General features: G+C 51.6%; 1 protein-coding gene across 10 annotated transcripts; it reads right to left on the bottom strand.

Annotated features, from left to right (window-relative positions):
• SEPTIN4 (septin 4) lies at positions 1-23,248 on the bottom strand. Of its 10 annotated transcripts, XM_082705917.1 has the most exons (14): positions 21,676-23,248; positions 20,976-21,024; positions 15,477-15,480; positions 5,932-6,225; positions 5,464-5,557; positions 4,939-5,025; positions 4,320-4,443; positions 1,735-1,869; positions 1,505-1,622; positions 1,314-1,415; positions 1,027-1,123; positions 776-938; positions 489-588; positions 1-223 (listed from the first exon to the last, which is right to left on the bottom strand). In XM_082705917.1, the coding sequence occupies exons 1-14, from the start codon at positions 23,240-23,242 to the stop codon at positions 164-166; spliced, it is 2,994 nt and encodes a 997-aa protein (XP_082562043.1). In that variant the 5' UTR covers positions 23,243-23,248; the 3' UTR covers positions 1-163. The 10 variants fall into 10 exon arrangements, with proteins under 10 accessions (XP_082562043.1, XP_082562047.1, XP_082562048.1 ...); XM_082705921.1 differs by lacking the exons at positions 15,477-15,480; positions 20,976-21,024; positions 21,676-23,248 and adding exons at positions 7,590-7,650; positions 11,149-11,251; XM_082705922.1 differs by lacking the exons at positions 15,477-15,480; positions 20,976-21,024; positions 21,676-23,248 and adding exons at positions 7,590-7,650; positions 7,761-7,898.
• Positions 23,249-25,010: the final 1,762 nt, after the last annotated feature.

Here is a 25,010-nt window from a genome sequence, read left to right as displayed (position 1 = left end):
GCAGCTATAGACTTGTTAAACTTTATTTCCTCTGAGTCTCTGGGGAGGCAGCAGGGATGTAAGGCGAAGTGGCAGTAGCTGCAGGGGCCTGAGCAGAACTGGTGCTGGGAGGGGCCGGCATGGGCAGGACGAGGAGATTTAAATATCCAGGATTCAAAGCCAGCTAATGGGTCTCTTCCATCTGTCTTTGGATTTTGTGCAGCATCTCCTGCATCCGCCGCAGCTGGAATAGGCACACACAGCGAAATGGGGCCATTTAGAATTCTACAGTGTTAGGGAAGTGCACCCAAGCTCTGATCCCTTAGCCAGGGCCATCGTAGCCCCGAGTTATGATGGAGACCCTGGGTAGAAGAATCAATCCCTCAATCCAGGACCCAAATAGGTCCCAGAGCCGGATCTTCCTACTCCCAAACCACGAAATATTGAGGTTTATAACCAAGCAGGGGCCTTCCATGCTGTCAATCCCTACCACCCCCTACTGCTCTCACCTCCTCATCTTTCTCTCGGATGAGCCTCTCCGTTTCTGGATGTGTCCCTGGTGGGACAGCAGGGATGGGAAAGTCGGTACCACTCTCTCGAGTCAGTTTGCTGAGGGGAAGGGGGAAAGGGACTTGGTAAGGCTAAGGGGAACCCAGCATCTGCTTGGACTGAGCCCAGGGCCTGAAGAAGAACCAAGGAAGGGCTTGTTCTCACCCAAGACTGCGTTTGGGCTCCCCACACCCTCCGCACACACACACCCCCACACCCCGCCCTCCATCCTGGCTTCTGGCCATACTTGCGATTCCTTTCTTTCACCACCAGGCGGGTCATGCTCTGGATGCACTGTGCCCTGTAGTTCTCATAATGGGTCTCCCGCGTCACATCCTTCAGGTCCTGCATGTGAGTACGCACCAGCATTGTCCTCAGCTTCACAAAGTCGCAGTGTCCTGGGTTTTCCACTGCATAGCAAGGCTAGGGGTCAGCCAGGAGCATGGGGAGAGCTTCTGAGGGCAAGGAAATACCCTGGTCACAAGCTCAGTGTTTTACCTTCCACGATGCCCCAGGGGTAGAGCCGGCCCCGAACTCGCCGCCCTCTGGCCTCTACCACAGTGTTGCTGCCAATTACAGCAAATGGGATGCTTTCCTGGAAGAAGTTGGGGGGGCACTGTCAATACCCCCCACTCTTACCTGTTCCTTTCCACCTGTATCTCTATTATATTCTCTGCTTCACTCTAGGAAACCAGGGTCCTCTCCCAACCCTTACAAAGAATTCTGCTTCCCTCTTCTGCTCCAAAGAAACAAGATGGAAAAGGGATGCCCTGGGGTGGTCCCACCTTTAGGGCTTGGTCCTGTAATTTGAAGTCCTCATCCTCATCAGAGTCACAGTCTGGGAACTGATAGACCTTGATTCCAAAGCGCTCAATCTCCTCTCGGATCTGGCAAACACATGAGAGGCCCACAGTTCTGGGGACCCCATCCTTTCCAGAAGCCCACCTGCTCCCCATCCCCCACCAGCTTCCCTCACTTTGCGTTTCTTGCGCTCCACTTCAGGAGGTGTCAGTGTGTCCGCCTTGGCCAAGATAGGCACAATGTTGACCCGCTGATGCAGGGCCTTCATGAATTCAACATCCAGCGGCCGGAGCCTGGGGAACAGGAATGTGTGACCACAGGCTAGCAGCAGCCCTGCCCTGGCGCTCTCAGCCTGCTCCCTTGGCAGCACCTGGCGGTGACAGGAGCCTCAGGCTCGGACCATACCCGTGGCCAAAGGGTGAGATGAAGTACAGGCAGCAGTGCACCCTGTTGTCTTGGATGTTCTTGCGGTTCAGGCCGCTCTCGTCTCGGAAATACTGCTCGAACTGCTGGTCGATGTATTCTGCCACAGGCTTCCAGCTGGGGCAGGGACAGACAAGCAGAGAAACTGTGGGAGTGGGGACTGCCTCTTGAGCTCAGGGACTACAGAGTGGCCCACGCCCTGGGCAGTGTCCTCAAGCCTCTGCTATTCCCTGGCTTGCTTGCCCACGTCTCCAGGGAGGTACCTGGGAGCAACAGGGGTGTATCTCGCCTGTCCCACTAGAAAATCAGATGAAGCACACAGGCAAAGTTCAATAAATACTAGTTTGATGAGAGGAGACCGAGGTGACCAGACCAGTAAGAATAAGGTACCTGCAGGTGAACACCCCTGGAAGCCCTCAGTCACATTCACAGTCAAGTTCATAGTCAAGCCTCTGAACCTTTGGTCGTGTGCTTCTACCCTCGCCTCCACCTCTCTAAACACACCCCATCCCTCAAAGCCATAGCCAAGAACGCTCTCTTCTGTGAAGACTCCTTGCAGTGGGCACAGTGCTCTCCCCTTCTCTCCACCACACCGTGAAATCATACCTCATATGATTTTATAAACACACACACACACACACACACACACACATTCAAGAGCTCCAGTTTTCAAGTCTTTCACTCGCCTATTATTTAGCCTCATCCTCCCTGACAGGTGCCCAGACAGGTAAACATGTAAGCACCGTCACTTTCATTTCATATAGGAAGAAACTAAATCTACAGCAGCTAAGAGACCATCCAGATCATTTTGGCTAGCAAATTTTCTACCCACCCAAGCCCTTGACTTTCTGACTCCTCCGCGTGTTTGCTGCAACACTGCCTGGCCTATTCACTAACTTGAGCTGATTGACACACATGTGAGAGAACAGCTTCTCCCCCACCCCTGACCCCCACTAGGACCATAAGCCACTCACAAATCAGGATGATTCACACTTGTTCTGTAGCCCTTAAAATGCCCAGCACTGGCTGGACACCTAGTATGTGCTCAATAAATTCCTGCTGGTTGACCGAACGAATGTATGTGCAGGAGCACTGTATACTGTGAAAGGCCAAACAAATTACTACTGTGAGGGAAAGGAGGAAGAGGTAAGTAGATTGACTGAAGGAGGGGATGATATTTGCTACAGTAGGAACCAGGTGCCAGTGGGCGTAGTTTCACGGCAAGCTTGGGGTGCTGAGACATATACCTAGCAATGATGATATGGAGGTCACCTCAATCCTTCGGGAATATTTCCATCAGGAGACCACAAACTGTGTGCCAGCACAGTGCCAGGGCAAGATTATAAGGAGAAAAGGCCCTCCCCTCAAGGCTAAGACACTGCAGTTGAAGATGAATGCGCACGTTAAGTCAAAACATCATATACAGTAATGATAAATCTTGGGGATCCAGAGCACAGAAAGGTCCATAAGGGTCCGCTGAGTCTGTGAGGCGATTACCCAGGGGCAGCTTTCTGGGCGGGCCACCTGTGGAGTCGGCACAGGCCCCTGATCTCAGAAGGGCCCACCCTTGGTTTGCTTCTCTGCAGTGGCCATCTTGAAATTCGTCACCATTTTCAACAAGGGACCCTGCACTTATATTTCACATTGGTGCTACAATTATAATCTTAAAATCCATAAGTGTAAATAGCTCTTACTTTCATTTTTAATGCACATTCACATGCGTCATTTGGGGTGATTTTCAGATCAACTGGGCAAAGTGGTAAGGCCGGGATGTTTCAGCTGAAGAAACAGGAATGTTGTCATTTGCTCAAGCCCATGCAGTTACTTAATGCTGGGTCAAGGTCTGAACTCAGTCTAGTGGTCTTAGCAACCCCTGCCTGACTTCATTAAGGGCACCCCCTTCTCTCCTGTCTTTATCACTCATTCTCCTTCTCTTCCAACAACTTGAGTCTCACCATTACCTAAGCATCCCTCCAGTTCCTAAAAAAAAAAAAAAAAAAGAAAGCCAAGGATGATGTCATGTGTGGCAAAGCCACCTTTTCTTCTAGCCTAGAGGGTGCCTGGAGTTTAAACAAAGTTCAACCTGTTTGTCTCCCCTTCGCCTCTTCTTTCTCCTCCTCACCCATTCCTCAAGGCACTCTCATCCCTTTAATAAAAGTGGTTTGTGGCACCTAAAATGTGGCTGGTGAAAGAAAAGGAAGGAGGGAAGGAGATGTTTATTGAGCAACTACTAGATGTCAGGCCCTGTGCTACATGTTTTCAGTTGGATTTACTTTTTTGAGGCTTACTTGTCTTAGATCTTCACCCCCACTAAGTATAGGTCAGACTCACAAAGGACATTAGAAAGTATCTATTCCAACCCTTTCCCTCTCATTTTACAGAGGAGACAGCTACCCTGTAAGGAGCAGTGGCATGCTCAAAGCCACAGACTTTCCTCCTGAGAATTTTGGTTATGTCTTTGCCAATGGATGCTCATGTGTGTGTGTGGGGTGTGTGTGTGTGTGGGGGTGGGTGGGTGGGTGTGTAATGGGAAGAGGGCATCTGGGACTGTGCTTGGTCAGACATACCACTCTGTGTTGTTGACTGCATCCCCAAAACCCGGTGTGTCCACAATGGTGAGCCGCAGCCTCACACCCTTCTCTTCTATATCCACTGCATGTTTAGTGATCTCCACAGTTTGCATGATCCGCTCTGGAGAAGGGGGAAACTGAGGCCAGGGCAAGGGCAAGGACCTGCCCAGTCAGGACAAACCGCCCACCCCAACCAGCTCTGCTGCCCAGACTGCCTCATCCACACTGCCCCCCTTCCCACCCCAAGCTGACTGGGGGCCTGTTCTCTGGGAACCAGCAAGGAGCACATTTCCCAACACAGGAAATGCCGGTGGCTGTTGGCTCTGGCCCCAGCCTCTTCTCTGCTCCCGGCTCTTTTCTTGGATTCCTGGAATCCTTTGGGGGTCAGAGACTCAGAGAGCAGGATTCTGGTCCCTGCCCTGCTTCGGCACCCAAATCTTTAGGGAGCTGGCTGGTGGGCTGCCAGGCTACATAGGCCTACAGAGAGATGCCGTCAATCCCTCTAGGAAGCCATGGTTTCCTGCCTGCTGGGGAAGGCCCCCCGCCCCCAGGCTCTGGCATGGGTTTGATTTCCCAAGTCTGCAGGCCTGTCTGCACGCCCCTCTCCTTTCCTTACCTTCAGCGCTGAGGAGTTTCCGGTCCCGGTACAGATCGGTGAGGAAGAGGCTATTGACAAGAGTGGATTTCCCCAGGCCAGACTCTCCTGATGGGGGAGAGAGGACAGAAGAGAAGAGCTATAGCCAAGAGGCAACCCCACTAGAACAAGCAGTGGAGGGAGCTGCTTTCTTATCTAATTGGGAACAGACAAACAACCATAGCATTTTAGAGCTGGAAGGGAGCAGAGAAAACAGCTTGTCCAGCCTTCTTATTTGAATGAGGTCCAGCGAGGGTAAGAGATTGCCCAAGGTCACACAGAAAAAGGCAAATATTGGAAAGCTGTTGATCAAGTGTTCTTTGTACCACTTCAACGTCCCCTCACCCCCCACATACACACTTTTGGCCACCTACGGCTCTTGGTTATTTGCCAAAAAAGACACAGCCACTGGCTGCTTTTTCCTTCCTTACCCATACCCCCTCCCCACATATATACCATCCCTACCTGCAACAACCCCTACCCAGTCCAGCTCTTCCCCTCCTCTACCTGCCACCATGAGGGTAAAGTCAAAGCCCTTCTTCACAGACTTCCGGTGAACTTGATTGGGTAGGGTCGCAAAACCCACATATTCCTTGTCATCCTAATGGACAGAAAGGCAGAGTGCATCAGAATGAGAGGCAAGAGGGGCCCCAGGACCCAACACCAGCCTTTTCCCTCCCTCCTAGGTCTCTGCCCCCGCCCTGGAGGAGCACTGTCACACTCCTTCGAGGGCCCATCCAGGGCCACCAGCTAGGCTTCTGCCCCTGCTAACAGTTTGCAGTGCACATGAGGGTCAAGGCCACGGAGCTAGGGCTGACACAAGACAGAGAACCCCAGGTCAACATGCATGCATGCATGTGCACACACCTATACAAACACACGTGCCCATACACACACATACACTCGGGATCTCTCTGCTCCCTCCCTGGGTCTTCCTGCACCAGCCCACCGAAGGCCAAGGGCTGGAGGTTCTACCTCAGAGGAGTCATAGGGATCAAGCTTGCCCCAGGGGCTGCGGGGCCGGGCTGAGGGGCTGAGAGGGGCAGAGGCAGAGAAGCACTGCTGGCTGTCAGAGGCCTGGGACCACGAGGGGGTTCTGAACTCCAGGTCATCCTGGTAGAGGTCCGGGGCCTGGGGCCTTGGCTCCAGGACTTGGGGCTTGGAACCCCAGGTCTTGGCCTCTGGTTGGTGGCAGCTCTCGCTTCCTGGGAAATCCTTCACGAACTTGTTCAGTTCTGTGTCATCGGTGTCCTCCAGGAAGCGCTTGATCTGGGGGGGTGAGGGGTGGGTAGGTGGCACGAAGGGGAGAATGAAGGAGGAAGACAGGAGAAGGTAAGAGGGGGAGAGAGGAAAGCGCTTGCAGTTAGAAGGGAAAGAAACTGCACTCGCAGCCAAGCCAGAGGAATGCTCCCCATCCCTCCCTCACCTGCTCCTGGGCCTCCCAGTGGAGACATCAGGAGAGACCCCAGGATCCAGGAGCAGCCCTGGGCAGTCCCCAAAGTCCTTTCAACTGCTGTTGGGGTCTGAGTAGCTCCAGTCCTGATGCTCCCTCTGAACAGGGTGCTCACCGCCCTGCCCTTCCTGGGGGTCTGGCCAAGACATGGCCCAGGGACTGCCCTAAAGGCCAGGAAGCCAGACTGAAGAACGGGGAGCAATGGAGGTGTTAGAGCTGAGAGGAGGACGTGGTTCAGGCTTTAAGGAGAGTGCAGAGAGTCAGTCAGAGTGAGGGACAGGGAGTAGGGTGGGGTGAAGGGAGCTGCCGGCCCAGGTAAATCAAGGGCCAGCAGGGGCTCTGTGCCAGCCGTCACTGCAGGTCAGTGAGCTCTAGTACCAAGGCACAGACTCTACTGGGGGTGCCCACTTCCCAGGGCTCACTGCAAAGAGCTCAGCACAGCTGATCTGACATCTGACCCCCCCCATCCAGACACCGTGCCACATTGGAACCTATGCCAAGGCCAGAGGGCAGAAGGGTAAACCTGCCAGTGGATGCTGAGCGCAGGATGGATGTGAGCTAGGAGAGACCCAGTGAAGGAAGATATGAGTACACGAGGCTGCTGACAGCCCCTAAATGGGAGGCACATGCAGGAGGAAACACCCGTTGGTTGTCTCTTGTCCCCTCTACCTGGGGTAAGCTTCAGCCAGCAGTGTAGGAGAGGATCTGGTCTGAGCCGTGAACCACAGGGGTGGGTAGGCAAAGAGTGGCCAACTCTGTAGAGACCTGTCCACCACCATCTCCAGCTTGGAAGAGAGGTCACTTCCCCCCACTCCTGCCATCCCCCTCCAGACCCAAAAACTTCCTCTCTCATTGGGGAGCCAGCCCCCTTTGTGGAGTGCCTGGCAGTGCTGGGCTCAGCTCTGCTTCACAATACCCACATGCCACCTCCAGACAATGGACAAGGACCGGCTTCAGCGGCTGACTCACTCTCTGGGTTTTGGCCAAGCCAGTGGGGGCTATCCCAGACCACTATGGAGTCCCGGCCAGAGTGCGGGGAGACAACGTGGCCATAATCTTCTGCAGGTCCCCAGTTTACAGAGCAAGAATTGAGGGAGGCAGACATACACATTGCCAGGTTTATGCCAGAGGAAAGGGACTGAGATAGAGAGGATGCAGGGAAAAGTTCCCTAAGAATTACCTTCAGGCTGTCGCCTCTCACGTCCCCACACCTGCCTGTAGCTATAGTCTCCAGGGCCCCCCTGGACAGAGGGAAGGAAAGAGGCCCTTTAGCCTAGAACTGGAACCAGCATGTGGGGGCTTAGTGAACAAAAGAGGCTGTCCTGAAGCAAGCCTAACAGGCTTTTCTCACCCATAATATTTGTGGGATCCCAGTGGAGTAACTGTCCATCCTAGTTTGTTTGCTGTCCTGGCATAGTGATGAATTGTGCCCCTTTTCACACAAAGTATCGCAGGTTGGAGAATTCATTATATCGCAACAGAGAAGGGATGGGGCTGCGGGGGGTAGGGGGCATGGGGTGCAGCAGGTCTTGTTTTCTGGCAGCTAGAGTCTGGGGAATTCCAGAAAATCCTGCCTCTCTGCATAACTCCACAGTGACCCCGCACTTGGTCCCGGTGAAAGATGACTATGCTCCACCAGGTTTCCGCAAAGACACACTGAGCAGAGGGGCAGCAGTTAAGGGAGAGAGGAAGACACTGATGGGAACCCCAACATCCCCAGTCTTCCAATAGTCACCAGGAACCCACCATTCCTGGATTCCCTGCCAGTCTTGGCTGCTCATCAGGGAGGGCCCACAGGGGCTGTAGACAAGGAGTTAGGACACTAGGGTGTTCACCTCTAATCTGCCCTCCCCCAACCTCAGCTCTCACAGTGACCAGATCATTTTTTTACTTAAAGCCCCAATCCCCATCAAGGCAGGAGGGAGAGAGGTCAGGTCCCCCCGCCCCATCTCCCAGAGAAGCACCTTACCCCAGCTTCAGTCCTGTCCTCAGGGACAGAACTGCTTTGCCATCCCAGTGAATGGTCCATGTCCCAGGCTTCGGCAAGCTCTAGGTCTAATTTTATCTCCCAGGCAAAGTTCCTCACACACGGAAACAGCCTGATCCCGATGCTCTTGTTGTAATCCAGCTTCCTAGCTTGCTCCTTTCCCTTTCTCTTTGACCCCCCCTGTCTCTGTCAGGGGCCAAAAAAGCCTGTGGAATGTCGTTCCCCACCCCCTCCTCCTCCCTTTCCCTTGGCTCCCACCCTCCAAGGACAGCTCAGCTGCAGCAGGATCACTCTGTTTCTCTGCAGTCCCCTCCTCCTCTGATTGGCTGTCCCATGACGCCTGCCTTCTGCCTACCCCGGTGGGCACAGCACCAGCCTCCCCAGTCTGTCTGCAGCACAGGCTCTTGATCAACCTGACCTCTCCTATTAACCCCCAAGGACCCTGAGGCCTCCAGAGGGTCGTGAGCTGTCCCCAAGGTGATCTGGCCCATCGGCACATGGGGACAGCAACCCAGGAGACTCCACTCCTAAAGGACTCCAATCTCTTTCAACTTAACTTTAAGCCATGCTGAAGTAGGGTGGGAGGTTTTATAATCCCCTGGAAATATGTTCTCATGGGAATAGCCCTGCTTTTCTGCCCAAATGTCCCTTCGTGTTTTCCTAGCAGGGGACCCCACTGCCCCTAGATTTCCCTGTGGAGTCCCAGCCACAGGGGACTCCTCCCACCCAAGGATACCTGACCTCTGACTCACGGGGACCTATATCACTTCCATCACCCCACTGTTCCCAGAGAGTCAGTGGAGGAGCTGCTAGCACTTGGTCTCAGAGGGGCATGAGCTCTGGCCCAAGGGAAGCTGGCACCCCAGAAGCTTCAGAACGGCCAATTAGGTGGGAGACAGACCGAGGGGCCTGGCTGGGAGTGTGCACATGGAGTCGGAAGACCAGCGTTTCTGGTTTGGCCAGAAACACACTCTATGATTTTGAATATTATCTTAATTTCAGGGCCTTAATGCCCAATTGTGAATGGCCCTGTCTTGCTTCTCAGGAAGGCGAGGGAGAGATACCTCAAGCTTTTGAACCTGAGGAGAAAAGGTGCATTTCAAGTCACAGGACAATTTTTAATGTTGGCCCGTCATTCTTTTCCCATGCAAACTGAAACCCCGTTGGGTTCCTGGGCTGGAGAGCACTCCCCCACTGTACCACTGACCTCCAAAGTAGCTGGGACACTGATCTCCTTTCAGAGACAGACCCCTTACAGAGGAGTCTGGCTTGACATGAACACGTCAGCCTAAGAACTGGGCCTAAAGGGCCTATAGCTGACGACTCTGGTGGTGGTGGAGTGTCTTTTAATTAGAGAAGGACAGGGTGGCTTCAGCCAAGCTGAAAGCAACAAGACCTCAGCTGAACTGAACTCAGTGTGTGGCAGAAAAAGCTCCTCTTGGTCCCTGCTGGGCTTGGCATTGGGGACAGTCCATGCTTCCCCAGGCTTCCATCACTGGAACGATCACTGCGTCCGTACCCATGTGGGGAGAAGTGGGGCAGGGATAAAGACAAGCACCACTTGGCCTCTCCCAGGAACCCCCTTCTGGGGAAGGTCACAAGGTCACCAAGACTTCCTAGCCAAGCCTTGGGCCGCAGCCTAGACACAGCTTGAAAGACAAAAGCTCAAAATGTTGGCCTTTCCAGACCTGGAAGCCTCTGATTCCAGTGGGCCCAGGGAGTTCCTTTCTGGAGGCTGCCCACAGCCAACATCCTGCCCCACAGGCTGATCATGGATCTCCTCCTGTAAACAGCCTGTGCCTCCCAAGGCGAGGGCAAAGGCTGGGGGGCTTCCAAACTGGGAGGAGAGGCTGGCATGAGGGCCAGAGACCCTGACCCCCCTCATAATGCGTCTGTGGCAGGCTCTGGCAGGATGGCAGCAGAAAAGCTGACCCCCTTATAGTCAGACATCAAAGCTTCCCACCTGGGGGTCCCAGGAGGGGGGTTGACTATTTCTCCTCCAGACAGGTGGCAGGAATGAGCTCCCACAACCCCCACTGCTGCAGAGGGACCTGGTTTGGGGGAGTGGGGGAGTGTACAGTGCAGCAGGAGGAAGCTTCCCATGGTTCCTGTCTCAGAGGCAGAGGGACAGAGCTGATCCCACGGGTAGGATGGTGGGCAAGGCTTCGCTCGCTCTCTCAGGGGTCCCCCGGGCAGAGGACGCAGTGGGAAGAGCCTGGTTGCTGCTCTGTGCCAGGCTGCAGGAAGGAGGGCCCAAAGCGTCTCACCATCCCTCCTGGGGAGGCAGGCAGTGTTTTTAGGCCTCTTCTGTGTGTTTCCCAAAGGAAGCTGGTACTGGCCCCTGAACCCAGGGCAGGTGGGTGAGGAGGGTCACCCAGGTAACAGCTGACTCAGGCAAGGGCGGGGGACCCTCAGCTCCGCCTGTCGCTGACGCGCCTTCCCCAGCCCAACATGCGCGTCTCTACTGGCGGGCCCCCACCCCCACCTCCGCTCAGCACTGACCCACCCCTCGGTCCAAGAACACCGGCAGCACCCTAGGACTCGGGGTCCGCTCCGTCGCCGCTCGAATCAGAGGGAGAAACTTGGAAGCTGCGACGCAGCGCCGTCCACCAGCATTGCCCGCCAGCCCGCAGCCGGAGACAGCGCCTCCCGCCCCGCACAGCCGGGGCTGCTGCGCCGCGGGTCCTCGCGGAGCCGCCGGGAGCAGAGGGCCCTGCGCGCCTCGGCCCTGCCCTGCGCCCGCGCGCCTTACCATGGCTGCAGCCCGGGCCGGGCCAGCTCCTCCTGGACAGCGTCCGAGGGACCCGCGGCCGAAGCTGCGAGCCGACCTCGCCGGACCGCCGGCCCCAGCCTGCCGCCCAGAGTGCGGACCGGCCGGGGGCGGGGCCTGTGGCGAGGGCGGGGCCAGCGGGCCCTGGGGCGGGGCCTGCCCTCAGAGATCGCCGGCGCCTGCCGGGGTGCCTGGGGCGGGCGGCGGGCGGCGGGCGGCGCGTGCGGTGGGCCTTGCAGCCCGAGACCCCGGGAAGCGAAGGGTGCGCAGAGGAGCTTAGTACAGCTCTGCACTGGTCACCTGGCTCTTCCTTACTCAGCCCCTACGAGTGGCCTCTTCAGGCAGCACATCACAGTGGGGACTTGAGCAAAAGCCCAGAGATGTTTTTGGAAGGAGAGGGGTTTTGCCCCATGAGTTGGGAGATAAACCATTAGTTACCAAAGGTTTGCAGGAAATGAACCTGACTGACGTCCAAGTTATAGATTGTCCCTACACACTCCACACCTCCTAAAGTAGAATGTCGGAATGCGGTAGAGGTAGAGAACCTCTCTACCCAAACTATGAAGACGAGACAAGAGGTTCCCTTCCTGCAGGACCCTAGATTAAAGATTAAAGAGGATTTGCTGCATAAATTATCGAGGGATCATCTGCTGGAAGGATGGAAGGGAAGAGGCCTAGTGGACTCTATGGGGCAGTAGAGCCTTGTCTGAGGCTGAGGAAAGTGGGAGGGCCTCAGGAGAGGCCAGCCCAGCCTGAGCCTGTTCTACGCTGGGCAAGCAGGTGAGATGCTGTGGGGACAGATGCCCCAGCGGCTTTAGAGGCATTAGAGGCTCAGAAGGGTCATAGCAGCAAGGGAGAAGTAGATGCTTAGAGGGTGGGGAGTTGGTAGGGATTTCCTGAGCTAATACAGGTCTGAGCTGGTCAGCTTCTGTGGAAGTTTCCAGAAGCATGCCTCTCCCTGATTTCCAAGAGCCTTCCCCAGAGCAGGCTGACTGGCCCGAATACGCTTTAGAAAAAACTGAGGCCTACGTAAAACATGGCTCTCTCTCGCTCTCTCTCGCTCTCTCTCTCTCTCTGGAAGTGCCAGAGCCTGCCTACCCTATTTCTGTCTGATCTGTCACCAGTGGTCACGGTTGGGATCAAGTTAGAACTTAGCAAAGAGAGGGAAAGGGCCTAGGTATGCAGATGAGAACCAGCTCAGAAAATGGGGCATGACTATTGGAGATGTTATTGGATATTTGGCATTGGTGGACTGAAGGATGGAAGGGGGGGGTGCCATTGCTTAAAGAAATCAGGGGTATTCATAAGCTAGCAAGTGAGGAGAAACCTGCCTAGCTGGGTGACCTTGGGCAACTCACTTTACGTCTCTGGACCTCATTTTCCACACCAGAAAATGAGAGACGTAAATTAGGATAAGGGCCAGCAGCTTGGCTCAGATAAGAGGGAACCTCTGAAGGTATAGAGAGGTTCCTGGAAAAGGCCTGTGCTAGACCAAGAGATCTGAAGGAAAACAAAGACATGAAAGAGTTTCTTTAGAGAAAAAGCAATGGCTATTGGAATCCTGCAGAAGTAGCAGCAGCTGCTGCCGTCAGACCCGAACATCAAACTCCAGCTACACAAAGGCCCACTGTTGGGAACTAGCTGTAGGCCACTAGTACTCATGTATGCTCTCATAAGACTTCCACTGGCATTCTGCACGGCCTGGGCTAGGGGTGCTGGGCCAGGGTGGGAGGTGGGGGAAGCCCATGTCAAGGAAGACAGGCCCCATCACAAAGCCTTGTTTTCCACGATTGTAAGTTCCCTCCTCCCACCGCCCCAGTCCCTGGCTATAGTCCAAGTGTAGACACAGACACATCTCAGAAAGCAGCTCGGCTAGCTCATCCTCAGCTGCGGCTGGAATCCCAGCTCCGCGCTGGCACCTGCTGCCCAGGCGCCAGCGAGCTCTGTGAGTCCTGAGGCACGTTCGTGCCCAAGCTTGTTTAAGGGAAGTGAGCCCCTAGGAGAGGCCTGGGACTGTAGGACTCATCTTTAAGCCAAGACTCTAAGGAGCTTGGTGCTCACAGTGCCTTTGCAATCGCTGTATCCGATGCCCGACAGGAACCATGCTAAAAGCATGCTAAAAGCTAAAGGCAGACTTTGAGCCATTCCGTAAACCTTGAGTGCTAACCCTGCCGCACTCTGGGTATCTGAGAGAACCTGGCCTAGGCTTAGGACCCCATGCCAGCTTAAGTGATTATCTTACTGCTTGAATGTCCCTTCCCCTCCCTAGGCCTCCGTTTCTCCCACTGAAAGCTAGGACCGGACTCCCCACAACTCTAGCGCTCATGTTCTGGGGTTGGTATGGTAGAGTCTGACACCCAGGCGGAAGTGAAGCCGAGATTCAGCAGCCCTTGTATGGGTCACTGACCACTGAGTGTTCCTCTCCACCTCCAGTTAGCAGGTGGCCACCCGACATTGCCTCAGTGCCCCTCAGCTCCTGGAGCTCTGGCTCTTATGATTCAACATCCCACCAGGAATTGACCCCCTTGACTAGAGTACAATTTCCCAGGTACCACTGGAGTTGGGGTATGCAGGCCAAGGCTCTGGGGAGTGGACACTTTGTTTGGCACAAAGCCTGAATCTCCTGAAAAACTCAGATCAGCACACACCTCCAGCCTGCTAGACAGGGCTCCCTCTGCTTAGGTCAGGCCAATGTGGTCTGTGTTTAAAAAAAAACTCGTGGTCCCTGCCATTGGGCCTTTCTTGCCTACCCACGGGTGAAGGTTGTGGGGCACCAAACTAAACGAGGATGTTGCACGTGGACCAAGCCAAGGCCCAGGTTCAAAAGCTAAGAATAAATAGTGATTACCACAAGAAATCAGGATCTCAGATCTGTATGACTAGCAAAGGCCACTCTTGCCTCTGGGTAGCAGAGTTTCTCTTAAGTGGTACAGGAACTGATTGTACCTCCCTTCCCCCAGAGGTGATGAGTCACTGATGATATAGTCAGAGGGCTCTAGTGGGACCAAAAGGGCTAGCACTGGGTTGTGTCTTTCAAGGAAATCTTACCTTGTCTGTCCAGAAAGGTCTGTGGGAAGAAATCAAAATATCCTAAGCCCCTCCCCTGTCCCTATTGTTCCCCAGTGTCCCAGGATCCTGGGGCAAGCCTGAAATATGGGTGGCAAGGCCAGAGAGCACAATGTTTCCTGGCACCTGCTGTATGGCTATGGTGAGGGGCAGTTCTGGAGCCAGCAAGGGCAAGAGGCATGCAGAGGGCCCTTCCAGCACCTTCTCTGCAGTAGGGCAGGGCACAGGAGCTGAGAGATGGGACTTACATATGCACTGGAGTTGCAACCCCCTCTTCAAGGGCCTCCACCTTACCTCCTAACTTGCTTTTGAATACCTCCCATGGCTAAAAACTCACTGACTCTACTGCCCATCAATCTTTGGCAGTAATTTACAAAAGGTCTTCATCATACAGAGTCAAAATCTGTGTCTACTTGGACTACCCTCCAAGTGCCTCTGTGCTAGAAGCCTTGCTAACTTATTTCACTGGACTTTGTTTGGTTCTTCAATGTCCATGCCCTTTCAAGTGACCCATCTGTATACTTTCCTCTCCCAAACGAACCACAAGTCCCTCAAGGACAGGGAGTATATGTTCGATTTTAACCTCTACTCATTTCAATTCAGTGAACATGTGATGTCATATCTTCCTGGATGACCAGGCCTCTACCCCCAGGAGGTATCTGATCAATATGAATTGACTGAAAGGATTCATTGATTGGCTTTCCACTCTGATTTTTGGAGCACAGGGAAGCCTTGAGGCTCTTGGGCTTCACTGGCCCAGAATTTGCCCTTCATTCTGGCTGTTCACCAGCTCATACTCACCTCCCAGCGTCATAGTTCACATGCAGAGACACAAATGTTACCCTCACTAAAGCCTTTCCCTTCGCAATCCGTGATGTCTGAAGGTACTGCTGAAATATTGAGAAGTGACTTTGCAGGAAGATGTGGCTATGGAAGAAGGGTTTCTATACCATGTATAAATTCCTAAGGCAGGATGTTCCCTAAAGTGCTCTCGATTTTGAGGAGTCAGCTCTGAGCCTCAGTTTCTCCACCCGTGAAATCAGGAGAAAAAAATCCGCCTCATGAGATTGCTATAAAGATTCACTAAAGTAACGTGCTTAGAAAGGTGTACACAGGGGTGCCTGGGTGGCTCAGTGGGTTAAAGCCTCTGCCTTCGGCTCAGGGCATGATCTCAGGGTTCTGGGATCGAACCCCGCATCGGGCTTTCGGCTCAGCAGGGAGCCTGCTTCCTCCTTTCTGCCCACCTCTCTGCCTACTCGTGATCTCTGTCTGTCAAATAAATAAAATCTTTAAAAAAAAAAAAAAAAAGGAAAGAAAAAGGTGTAGATACTAAAATGAGTGGTAGCTATTATCTCAGCTAATGAGAAAACTATCAACACCAAATCAGCAACCATCAGCTGTCATAATGTCAAATGCTTTCCCTCCAAAAAAATGAGGAATGTGCATGTGTAATGGGTGTAGAGGGATGAGAGAAGAGCCTGAGACTAAAGTGACATTGGAATGCCCATGCTGCCACCAACTGTAGAGCCAGCCTCCCCACCTAAACAGCACTCCAATCTCTAGAAAGCATGTCTCGGTTTCAGACTTACTGAGCGGAATTCCCCAAAACAGCCATTGTGGAGACTCCCGGAGCTAAACGACTTCGCCTGTGGTGGGCATGCCTAGGAAGTGACTCCGGCCAGCCCTATCCTCCCACCTTCAGTGCCTCTCAGGAACTGCCTCACATTCTGTTCCCCTCCTCCGGGCGCTCCTTCAGCCCCCAAGGTGCAGCTGTCTCTTGCCTCTCCCCTCGGCAGCTGGGCCAAAGGCAGCTGAGCAGAGGAGGGGAAAGGGACATGGTCGTTTCTGTCCCTCAGGATAACCTTCCTGTGGCTGAGCAGCTGTCAGGGTGACTTCTGTGTCACAGATTTTCTTCCTCGCCCAAGGATGCTCTCTGCCCTTTGAAGTCAAGCTCCCTCATCTACTCAGGCCTACTATTTCTCCTCTTACTTGAAAAACCCACCATCTCAAATACCACCAAGCTCTTCTGACAGTAAGATACAATGTTGGAGATGGGTTCCAGGCAGGGAACCAAGGAGCAGCTTCTGGAAATACACCAGAGAGTCCAAAACAAAAGTGGCAGATTCTTCCCTATGTAGAATCATTCTGAGAACATCAACAACAACAAAACCCAAGGGATTCTGGCCTCAATTCTGCCATCAAGCCCAAGGGAGGGGCATAGGAATTTCCTGCCCCCATTTCATAGGCAGAGGGACAATCTGCTCAGGTCTCACAGGGCAGGCAGGACATCACACCCCTACCCTGTGCTTCCAGTGGCTCCTGCTGATGTACACTGCACCTTAGCCTGTCCTAGGGTCACCATTTGCCCTAGTTTGCCCAGAACTGGGAGGTCCGGTCCCAGGACACAGGTTGCTAAAGCAGGAATATCCCAGGCAACCCCTGATGAGCTGGTCAACCTAGACTGTCCCCAAAATAGCAAGTGTGGGTCAGAGGTTATCAGCCTCCCATTCGGCTCTGGACTTCGCTGCCCATGGTAGCTGGAAAACAAGGCATCACCTGACAAAAGAGCAGCTGGGTGGCAGGGGTCAGGCTGTTATGAAAAGCCCCCCAATGTGCCCTGCCCCACTTTCAGCAGCTCTGCTCCATTCTTTCAATTCCCTCTCTTTTCAACTACAGGCCTCTATACAAAGCAAGAGAAAATGAGGGCAGTGGGAAAGATGGTTCAAGGGTTCCTTTCAGGCAGCCCTCCTCCTGGCACTCTGTTAACATTCCCAGGAATGCGAAGCAGCCCAGCATTTCTCCTAGACTCTGTTTTTTTTTTTGTTTTTTTTTTTTTTTTTCTGTCGAGGAAGTCTACCTGAGCAAAACTTCCCCAAGACTCAAAAGCCAAAGAGAGGCTGGTCATACCATCCCAGAGGCCAAATGACATGTCACTTTAAAGGCACCAAAGTCTGCCTTAGGTATCACTGAGATGGCCTCCCCTGGTTCCTGGCCTCTTTTCCAGAGTTGGTTTCTTGCATAATTGATAGACAGACATAGAAGGGAGTAAACCACCTTGTCTGCTAACAGCCTGAGACATCGTTTTCAAGGGCAAGTAGGTTAGGTGCCTTGAGGACAAGGACCTTGGGGCCAAGGCAGCCCCATCCATCAGGGGCAGTGCAGCCCTTCCCATCAAGAGCTGCTTTAGTCCAAGGAATTCCCCAGGGCTTTGTGAGAAGACAGCCCCAGCTGACCCAATAGGGGACCTTCCTGTTGAGCTTTTGCTCGTTCTGATACCAAAAACAAAACCATTAGGAATGCTTCCCTCAGTTCAGCATAACCTTCTCTGGGGAGATTCCAGCCCCTAATGTACCAATCCAAGGATGAGAAGCATCTGTAAGCTCTGCTCCTTGGACAAAAGGGCCTTGAGGAGCCACTTGGGAAGAGACTGACACTTAAGAGAGAAATGGTTGAATTGGGCTCTGGCCCCAGCTGTGGACCCAGAAGGGCTTGTGAAGCTCAACAACAAACATATGGCCACCCCCAAGCCAGGAGCTGTGGCTGGCCACCAGAGAATGCCTGCCAGGAATGGAATCTGGAACAGACTCTACAGTCAACCATTCCCAGATCAGAAGAACCAGAGGCCTTGGACATCCGTACCACAGATTCTCTCTCGTGGGATGGCCTGTGGGCCATGCAGCCTGGAGAACAGAATGGGGAAGGCCTAGCACTCTCACGCTTTTTGAGAAGTCCCTGGCCTTCTCCATGCCACCCCACTTCCAAAGAGCCAGAAAAGACCAGCAGGCCCAGTCTCTCCCCAGCTTCTCTTCCCAGCTTCTGGGGAGCAGTCCTGCTGCAGAACAGGGCTAGAGAGCTGCAATTATCGAGACAGGATAAGAGCTATTTTGGGAAGGAGCCGTCCTGCTGCCAAGGCTTTTGACTTCCAAAACTAAAACAAGATGCACCAAGAAAGAGGGTGAAGGTGGGGGGAACAGGGAGGAACTTGCTCAGCCCAAACCGTCATATCCTGAATGAGGGAAAACACTAATCCTTTCCCAAAGGTATGTAAGTGCATCAAAGGAGTGAGCAAGAGGCTAGCTATTAAGATACCCCTGGTTTTGAGAAGGAGGATATAACTTGATCCCCTGCCACACACACATCCCCTTGATGACAACTCCCTCTCTCCTAAGACCCTGCAAGAACCCATATTCAGTCTGCTGCATTTATTTGGACATTTGAGCACAAACTATTTCATATTGTTGTTTAAATGTTTCCTGTCTGTGTCTTATCTCCCCAACCAGACGGTAAGTTTCTCATGGCTAAAGAATGTGTGTACTCTTGAGGTTTCAGTGCTTCGCCCGCACCACAACCCCACCGCCAAACAGTGCCTAGCAGAGTGCTAGGCATCTGAATAAAGTTGTTTATGGAAGGAAGGGATAGAGGGAGGAAGGAAGGAAGAGAAGAAGAGAAGACGGAGAAAAGGATTTACCGTCTTGCGTGGAGGTAATCTCTAGAAGTAGCTGTTCCCACCCACAGTGGAGCTCAGGGCGTAGGGCTGAATAGGAAGTCATGGAAGAGGGGGTGGCAACCACATTTCTGGCACCTCCCCTTCAGCTCTTTCATTATCTGAGCTCAGGCTATCCTGCCCCACCTCCCTTGTTTGTTTTCTGTTTCTATCTGTCATTAACTGTCCATCCTGGGCTAGCCCATGGGTGGGACCCATTAGAAGCCCATGCTAGGCTTTGGGTAAGGTAGAGATAGGGTGAGAGAAAGAATGGAGGCAGGAAAAGCTCAAACTATCTCATCAAACAGGGGCCAAGAAGAACTAAAGTACTTAGAGGAACAATGCACTGTGAAATCAGGACACTCTTTGCCAAATTCAGGACACAGGGCTGCCGAGAGCAGAGTTTACCCTTTGCCTTTCAAAGGTGAGAACTCAAATAGTGTGTAACCCAGAAAAGTACTCCCTTTCTGGAGTGCCGTAGGCTGTAGCAAGGAGAGCCAAGTGGAGACTGATCCAATGTATGGCTTTCCAGACAGCCTTCACATGGAGCACTTGGCAGGATTTATCATCTCTCCATGGCTGCAACTACCTCAAATAGCGCCTTCGTGCAAATCACCCTCTGGGGAGATGCAGTTCTACAGGTGCACAGTGCAGTAAGGAGAACGCAGGCTGGATTCTAGCCCCCACTTGCCCTGTTAGGTGCCCTTGTGCAGTGAACAACTTGCCGAACCATAAGGAGCACTTCTATCTCCCTCCATTCTTACTTCCATGAGAGGTTAAGAGGGGGACTTGGATAAGGGGGAGCACAGGAAGAATGGAAGTAACTTCCCAGGGGTGTTCTTACCTCCTCATCTGTCATAATGGAGAAGTAGAAGTCAGGCATTCCCGGGGGCAGCAAATGGAATTCAGAGAGTACCAACAGGAGGGGGAAAAAGAGAATTTTACTAAAGATATTTAGTAGACTTGGGCATAACCTGGCCCAGCATCCTTCCAAGTGCAAGTGGCCCAAATAGCAACAGCTAGCATTTACTGAGGGCTCACTGTTGCCAGGCACCACGCTGAGTACTGTAGCACCACGCTGTACGTGTGGTAGCTTGGTCAGTCCTTATAAGGATCCTAAGAGGTTGCTACCGTTCTCATTAATGAGGAAGCTAACGACTGGAGAGAGAAAATAACTTACCCAAGGTCACCGTGAGAAAATAAAGACAGGGCTCAAACCCAATACTATCACTTCAGAGTCCATTCTCTACTAACTTCAACCTTATAGAGCTTTGCTCCCTCTGAGGGGCAGGGATACCCTTCTCTGCTCTTCGCTGCCCATCACTCAGAGGGTTTGTGCTGGTTGGGACTGGATTGCATTCCCAGGGCTCTTCCCCCAAGCCCCCAGGAACTTCCTCATCCAGAGCCCTGGCCTCCCTCATGCTCACAGACTAAAGCATGTTTTGAGCTATAACATTCAAAGTAGGAACTCTTTGCTACTAAGATTCACTAAATGAGGGTTGGTCCCTACCTTCCCTCCCACCAGAGAGGTCAAGGGAACAAAGTGGGAGGAGGGTGTCTGGGGACACTTCTCTTAAAGATTCTAGAGTTGGGGGCAGCTGGCTAGCTAAGTTGGTAGAGCATGTGACTCTTGGTCTCAGGGTGATAAGTTTGAGTTCTATGTTGGGTGTAGAGATTACTTAATAATAAAATCTTAAAAAAAATTAAAAAAGGATTCTAGAGTTTGTTATAGGACCTACTACTGATGGCCTCAAGGCAGAGGCCTGACATCCCTGAAGACCCTGCTGGGTAGCAGTCTATGCTCCCAAGGTCCAGCTACGGGGGCTTGAGGAGAATTCTGAGGAACCAGAGAGAGACAAGAGGAGACCCATCAACCTGAATTAGTGTGGAGTCAGCCCTGAGGAAGACTATGAAATAGGTAGTTTGTCTTGGTGACTTGTTTTTTGGTTTTGGTTTTTTTTTTTAAATCACATGAGAGGCAAGTCCAGCTCAACTGTAAGGCAATGGGCTTAAATTGTTTTCCATTCCAAAAGTGACTACTTCCCACTGAAAGGAGGCTCCTGAAAACAAAAAGTTTCCAAGTCCCAAAGGAATGACTCTAACAGTGGAATTATAGACAAGATAAGGATTTCCTCTGCTCCTTCAAGTCAAACCCTGGTCCTGACAGACTTAGCTCTATAGATAGATACACAGAGATCAACCTCCCACCTGTCCTCCTGCCTCCCAGACCCCACAATGGATCCATAGGACGGAAAAGCACAGACCTTTTAGCCAACAGATGACACGAGTGTACATTTCCTCAGAGACATCTGAAAGTAACAGAGATTGTTGCTTTTTTTCACACTGTGGGATGTACATCCCTCCCCCCACTACTTAACATCTCCCTTTCTAGTTCCACATTTCCCCTCCCAAAGATGCCCTCAGCCCTTGATCCTCTCCATGAAGCCCCTGAAGACTAAGATTAATTTCCCCGCTCCCTTTTCTCCACCCTCTTTGTGCCGCTATTAATGCCTTTTCCCTCTTGGAAGTCAGGGTCCTAATGTATCTATGCCCCCACCTTCTCCCTTTTGTTGTCAAAATATTTCCCTGAGAAACTTATTTTCTTTACTAGTCCTTACCAGCCCTCACCCCAGCTTAGTTCTTCATTCCCCCATTCTTGGGATGCACTTCCCACCCTGCAAACCTCTCTCTACTACCTTCCATTGAAAGGTTAAGCAGCGTTGCCTGGAAGAGTCAATGGCTGATGCCAGCCCAAGCATCGTCACCGATGTCATTAGCTTGGAGCTCAGAGAAGCTGGAGGGGAAGGAATGGAGCAATGGACTCACGGGTGGGACTAGCTTTAGCACTGGCAGGAGGGCAGCTCTGAGGCCTAGAATGAAGAAGGGGCTTTTCCTGCCCACCCCAATGTCCCACCTCACTACTTTGGGACTGCACCTGGGCAGACTGCTTCTTCACATACCCACGAAGAAAGCACTAAACCTTTCAATGGGTTGTTTGCAGGTACACTTGAAGGCCTGTGGCACTTCGCTCAACAGAGCCTGGTTTAGAGACTCCTTTGGTAATGAGAGTGGTGGTGGTGTTGCTGGTGCTGGTGGTGGTGATGGACTTGCCTTCTCTCTCTGGAACATCATTTCCTCACAGAAAGGATTTGAGTCCATTTCAAAAAACGACAATAAAGGATCTGGGGGAGGAGGGGACTCAGACTCAAAATCAGGTGTTGTCGGCCGGCTTTGGGGTGTTTCAACTTCAGGACTGAGTAAGGTCCACCATGAGGAATCAGGCCCATACCTAGGTAAGGACCGAGGGGGTAAGGGCCGAGGGGTCAGTTCCAGTTCTGCGTGGACAGAGGGCTTTTGGGATGGTCCTGGAGACATGTAGACACTTTCAGAAGGCCTTTGGGTGTGCTGCTTATAGCTGCGCTCTGGAGTGACAAACGTAGGTTTGGGAGGGCTCTCAGACATTGCTCGAGATGTCACCCGGGGTGCTGGGTGTAGTAATTGTCCCCCTGGGGAGATGGTTACCCTGCGGCCAACCTCGTTGTCTCCTCGGGTTGAGGGCCTCAGGTTGGACTCTACTTCTGTTGGTATTAAGATCTTTGGGGAGGACTTGATGTCAGCAAAGACAGAATGCTTGGGGACAGACTCGGGATCTGGACGTGCAGAAACTCGGCGTCCACCATCCAAATCCTTAAGGACAGAGAGTCTGAGGGACGATTCCACATGCATATTCTTATGCAAAGCCTTGGGTTCTGTACAGATTGAGCTGGGACGATTCATTTCAGACTCCTGGCCAAGGATCCTTCTCAGGGCTGTCCGAGAGTCTGCACTGACACGGGCACTGCTATGTTCTGGGCTAGAGGGTCTCCTTGGAGATCTGATCTCCGTAGCCGTCAAACCCTTTCGGATGGGCTCAGTTTGTACTGCTTCATCCTTTGGGCAAACTAAAGTCCTACGGCGAATTTTGACCCCTTGTGGGTACTGGACCTTGGAGGGTGGGTCATCTTCTTGTAAGATTTGTAAGTTATCCTTCTGGTCCACAAAACTCAACCGGCGAGAGGATTTGGCATCTGGGATTAATGAGTAGCGATTACTCATGTCACGCCCTGGCTTGCTCTCAACCCCTCTTCTTGTCGATTCCTCTCTGGATAGACTAACATTGCGCTGCATCTGGACAGCATGGGAAGCTATCTGATTTTGATGGCTCTTTCGATGAGGAGAGGGATGGCGGGATGTTTCTGATTTTGATCGAATCTCACTTCCTCGAGGGATGGGTGTTCCAGCAAGGCCAGGCCCTGACTGAGGGGAGCTGGATCGAGGATAGTCTGATGTTGAATGGAGAGTGGTGAGATGCCCAGCTTCTGATCTTCGAAGCAGTGAAGGGCTCATTTGGACCGAAGCATGTCGTGAGCTCGAGGCAAGAATGTACCCTTGTTCCCGCTGAGAAGTTGTGTTGGTATCCTCAGACCCTTTTGGTGCTGAAACTGCTACCTTGGACCCAGCTTTATTGGTCTTGACCATCCGATACATGGAGCTCCTCTGGGCAGATCCCATATTTTACTGGCTGGCTTATACTGAGGGTCTTAGTGGAGTCTGGAAATTTCCCCTCAGTTTTAAATGCTGCTGTTCTTGCACTCCCACAAAAGTGACTGTTATTCTAAGAGTGTCTCAAATAGTCCCCTTAGCTACCTGCCTGGTGATGTCATAAAGGAAGGAGCTTCCTACTAAACATCCTGGCATATAGCCACAATTGTTTTTAAGTAGATTCCATGCCCAGTGTGGGTTAGAAATCATGACCTTGAGATCAAGAGTTGCATGGTCTACCAACTGAGCCAACCAGATGCCCCTTCAGAAACAATTCTTCAGAGAATCTCAAGCAGTAACTGCAAGGAAACTGAGGACTTATCTTTGGAGTTGACACCGCCAAGACTTTGGTCAAGTTTTTAGCAAAACCAGATTTTCATAGTACCACATAAAAGGCTCCAGATTCTCCCTTCTAGGAATTCCAAGACTCATCCAGAAAAGAAGTCAACCTGATTATTCTACTAAGGCAAGGCTACTTAACTCAATCACGCTGTGTTAGTCCCAGTTTTAGTAAGACACAATTACAGAGTTGTCCCAATTTAGTTTAATACTGCACTATATAGAAGTAAAAAAAAAAAAAAAAAAAATAGAGCTCCAGCCTTTTCTAGGTTTCAGAGGTGGTTTGGTTGACCCTGAGGTAAAAATCCAGATTGTACAAATCATAAATTCTCATATTCTTGGCCCAGGAGTGAGTGTAAGATTGTAGGAAGGATTCGAAGTTAGTCATTGGTTTCAATCATTAAAGATTCGTTGTGCACCTTAGACAAGTTACTTGACCTTCCTGAGCTTTGGTTTCTTCATCTGGAAATCAATGTCTGGTAGATGTCATATAACAAATGTTAGTGTCCTTTGCACAATCCTCTCCCCTCAGCTATCCTGATTAGATGGACTCTAGTTCTTTCCTGATTTAAAGAGTGCCTTTGCATCTTGGATGATATTTTGGATCAGAGACATGATCATCTTTCTTTCCCTTTGACAGTCTCCTCTCTACCATATCCACATCCCACTTTGAAGGATCATCATGGTTATATGATGGTCAGATTCATTGTTTCTGGATCTTTAAATTCACCTTGATTAAAGACAAAGTTGAAACCAAAACCAAACATATTTTTAGGTAACAGGAATCTCAATAGACTAAGAAACCTTGAGCTACTGACACAAGTCTTTAGAATATAAAACACTTAGCTAACCATTATATCTTGTTTTACAGAAAAGGATAAAAGTAGAATAATATTTATAAGTTAGATACCTGAAAATACTAATGGTAAGCCAGGTTGAAGTGAAGATGTTTCCTATTTATACTTATTTGATATCTTATTGTTATAAAATATATACTGGCTGACTTGAACAAAGCTTTCCTATGAGATTCTACTTTCTTCCTTTTTTTTTTTTTTTTTTTTTTTTTTTAGAGAGTGGGGCAGGGAGGAGCAGAGGGAGAGAGAGAACTCTAAGCAGGCTCCATTCCCAGTGTGGCCATTGTGGGGGCTCAATCTAACAACCCTGAGATCCTGACCAGATCCGAAATAAAGTCAAGATGCTTAACCCACTGAGCCACCCAGGCATCCCTGAAATTCTACTTTTAATACAATGACTTATTTTTTTTACAATGACTTATTGTTATATAACCTTTAACCATGAGACTATAGTACTTATTTGTCTGAGAAGATTATATTTCTCTTTATAAATTTATTGAGAGGGTGATTTTGAATTTCCC

Source organism: Mustela nivalis (assembly GCF_964662115.1).
Source record: "Mustela nivalis genome assembly, chromosome: 17".
NCBI lineage: Eukaryota > Metazoa > Chordata > Mammalia > Carnivora > Mustelidae > Mustela > Mustela nivalis.
This window is presented reverse-complemented; position numbering and strand designations above follow the sequence as displayed.

What these genes read in the sequence shown, in the direction of transcription:
- SEPTIN4 (XM_082705917.1), bottom strand. Translation starts at nt 23,242, where the DNA reads ATGTATCGGATGGTCAAGACCAATAAAGCTGGGTCCAAGGTAGCAGTT. An exon ending in CCCCTGGGGCATCGTGGAAG is followed by an intron (nt 939 to 1,026) that starts GTAAAACACTGA and finishes CTTGCTATGCAG; the next exon opens with TGGAAAACCCAGGACACTGC. An exon ending in GTGAAAGAAAGGAATCGCAA is followed by an intron (nt 589 to 775) that starts GTATGGCCAGAA and finishes CCTTCCCCTCAG; the next exon opens with CAAACTGACTCGAGAGAGTG.